Source organism: Arachis ipaensis, chromosome B05 (assembly GCF_000816755.2).
Source record: "Arachis ipaensis cultivar K30076 chromosome B05, Araip1.1, whole genome shotgun sequence".
Taxonomy (NCBI): domain Eukaryota; kingdom Viridiplantae; phylum Streptophyta; class Magnoliopsida; order Fabales; family Fabaceae; genus Arachis; species Arachis ipaensis.
This window is the reverse complement of record NC_029789.2, coordinates 139,903,134-139,905,892: the sequence shown is the minus strand read 5'-3', so window position 1 is coordinate 139,905,892 and position 2,759 is coordinate 139,903,134. Positions and strand designations below refer to the sequence as shown.

Below are 2,759 nucleotides of genomic sequence, written 5' to 3'. Positions count from 1 at the left end.
TTATTCAGTAATAGTGACGAACTAATTAAAAAGAAGAAATAATGATCCAAAGTATTTATTGAAAGCCAAATTTCATAAAGTTGATGTTGATTTCATTATAGGGTAATGGGTTGTGGGCTGTAACGCATACTATTGCACTTAATTGGCAAATTCTCTAAGGTCTAATAATAGCTAGCCTCATATCAGAATGCTATATATAGTATAGTATATAAAAGATAAAAATAGCATGCATCAAAATCCTATCCATTGTGTTTTTGTCAAGCCCATTTTTGATTTTTTTTTGTTTTCATTCTAATGGGCTTGGTTGGACAATCTAAATAAAATAAAATAAAATAAAATAAGAAAGAGGAATAAATTGACGGTTGTAAGGTCTTGCTATTTTAAGGCCATAGCCATATTTAGCTAGTAACATTTTGTGGTGAAGAAAAGATTCAGGAACAATAATTTTGCGGTTTAGTTTTAGTTGCTTCCTAATTACCCGGCAAGGAGGTTTTGAATTGGATTATAAATACCCCTGGATTATTCAATTGATTTCATGTTTCATCAGTGATTTGTTTCTTAGGTGATTTGGTTCTGTATTTTTCTTGACATACAATAAAAATGTCAACCGCTGGTATGATCACTTGTTAATCTTATTCATTGTCTATAACACAGTTCCGTTATTTTTATATTTCTTAATTAGGTACAAGTTCTAATGTGATGTTTTTGCATTGTTTCATGGATCTCTCTGTATATATATATAGAAGTTGCAAAGAACATGGCACAATCATCAGAAACCAATGATGAATCATCCAAGGGATTTGATGCTCCAGACACCAATGCATTTGGACATTCATTCAGGTTGCAATTCCATTTCCATTATTAATCTCCTTTGATTTTACTTTTTCAATTTAACTCTTTTAACTTGGAATTTTTTGTTGAACATTTTGGCAGGAGCTATGATGCTGAAAGTGAAAGGCAAAAGGGTGTAGAGGAATTCTATAAGCAACAACACATCAACCAGACATATGACTATGTAAGAAAACATGCATGCATGATGTTTCTTTCAATAATTTTCATCAAAATATATTTTGATTTGATGCTGACCTAAATTAATTGTATAGGTGAAGAAAATGAGAGAGGAGTATGGGAAATTCAACAAAGGAGAAATGGGTATATGGGAATGTTGTGAGCTTCTCAATTCAGTGGTGGATGACAGTGATCCTGATTTGGATGAACCTCAAATCCAACATTTATTACAATCTGCTGAAGCTATTAGAAAAGATTTTCCCGATGAAGATTGGATGCATTTGACTGCTCTTATCCATGGTATATTTGTACATTATTAAATTCTAATATTCAATTTGGTTCCCATGCATATATTATTTATTCTCTCATTATTATCATTATTATGCTGATATTAATTATTGGTGGATTTCAGATCTTGGAAAGATCCTTCTTCTTCCTCAATTTGGTTCACTTCCTCAATGGGCTGTCGTTGGTGAGAGAATTATTCTTTCAAATTCATAAGTGATAATTATAGCAATTAATATAATTAAAAAAAAAGTTTAACATATATAATTATCATCTAATTTGAGATTTAATTACATATTTAATTTGCAGGTGACACATTCCCCGTTGGGTGTGCTTTTGATAAGTCAAATGTTCACTATAAGGTGAATAATTTTGTCTAAGAATCCCATAAATGATATTCATTTTATATTTTTCATCTCAAATTATGAATTATTATCTAACATACATTTCCAATATTGTTGCTGCAGTATTTCGAGCAAAATCCTGATTTTAACAACCCTAAATATAACACTAAAAATGGGATTTATGAAGAAGGATGTGGACTAGACAAAGTAATGATGTCATGGGGTCATGACGACTACATGTATATGGTGAGAGTCTTATATAAAAAAAATAATTTTTTTCATATTTTTTAATTAATTATATTGCAATTTTTTTTTTTTTTGCATGTTGTTTATGATATATAATAAATGGTACTTTTATTTGGAATATGCAGGTTTGTTTGGCAAATGGAACTACTTTGCCTCCACCAGCATTGTTCATTATCAGATATCACTCTTTCTACCGTAAGCATTTTTTTTTTAATCAAATTCTATAAACTTCTTCTATGTAAAATTGTAACAATAATTCTCAATATCCAGAAAATATAACAGCTTAAATGTATAAATTTATTTGCAGCTTTACATAGGGAAGGAGCATATAAACAATTCATGAATGAATCAGATCATGAGGGTTTGAAGTGGCTCCATACATTCAAGTTAGCATCCATCTTATTTTCATTTAAATATTTCTTTTCCCATTTATCACGTAATAATAAATTAAATTGTTTTTTTTTTATAGCAAATATGATCTCTACAGCAAGAGCAAAGTCAAAGTTGATGTTGAAAAAGTCAAGCCTTATTACATGTCTCTCATTAACAAGGTGAATAATTTGATTTTGATCGGATGGTATTAATAATTTCTTCAATTTTATTTTTGTTCATTATATTCTCAAAATCTATGGTCCTAATTTATTATTAATTTTTTTTTGCAGTATTTCCCAGAAAAGCTTAAGTGGTGAAAACATAATTACCACCAGGGCCTGATCCAATTTGTCTTCATGATTCAGCTTTCTAGCTACTCATCTTTGTTTCCAGCATGCTTGAGTGTCATATATTTGAATATTTCTAATGTCATTTAATTCCTTGTAAGAAATAACAATATTAATATAAATAAATATATATATCATATTATATATATCTATTCTA

The 2,759-nt window shown here is 29.2% G+C and overlaps 1 protein-coding gene across 1 annotated transcript; it reads left to right on the top strand.

The window, feature by feature from the left end:
* Positions 456-2,646, top strand: LOC107644461 (inositol oxygenase 2-like). Its single transcript, XM_016348322.2, has 11 exons — positions 456-613; positions 744-840; positions 934-1,015; positions 1,104-1,308; positions 1,421-1,480; positions 1,603-1,655; positions 1,761-1,883; positions 2,009-2,078; positions 2,191-2,269; positions 2,353-2,434; positions 2,546-2,646. The coding sequence occupies exons 1-11, from the start codon at positions 601-603 to the stop codon at positions 2,570-2,572; spliced, it is 891 nt and encodes a 296-aa protein (XP_016203808.1). The 5' UTR covers positions 456-600; the 3' UTR covers positions 2,573-2,646.

What these genes read in the sequence shown, in the direction of transcription:
- LOC107644461 (XM_016348322.2), top strand. An exon ending in GCATTTGGACATTCATTCAG is followed by an intron (nt 841 to 933) that starts GTTGCAATTCCA and finishes ACATTTTGGCAG; the next exon opens with GAGCTATGATGCTGAAAGTG. An exon ending in AGTCAAATGTTCACTATAAG is followed by an intron (nt 1,656 to 1,760) that starts GTGAATAATTTT and finishes TTGTTGCTGCAG; the next exon opens with TATTTCGAGCAAAATCCTGA.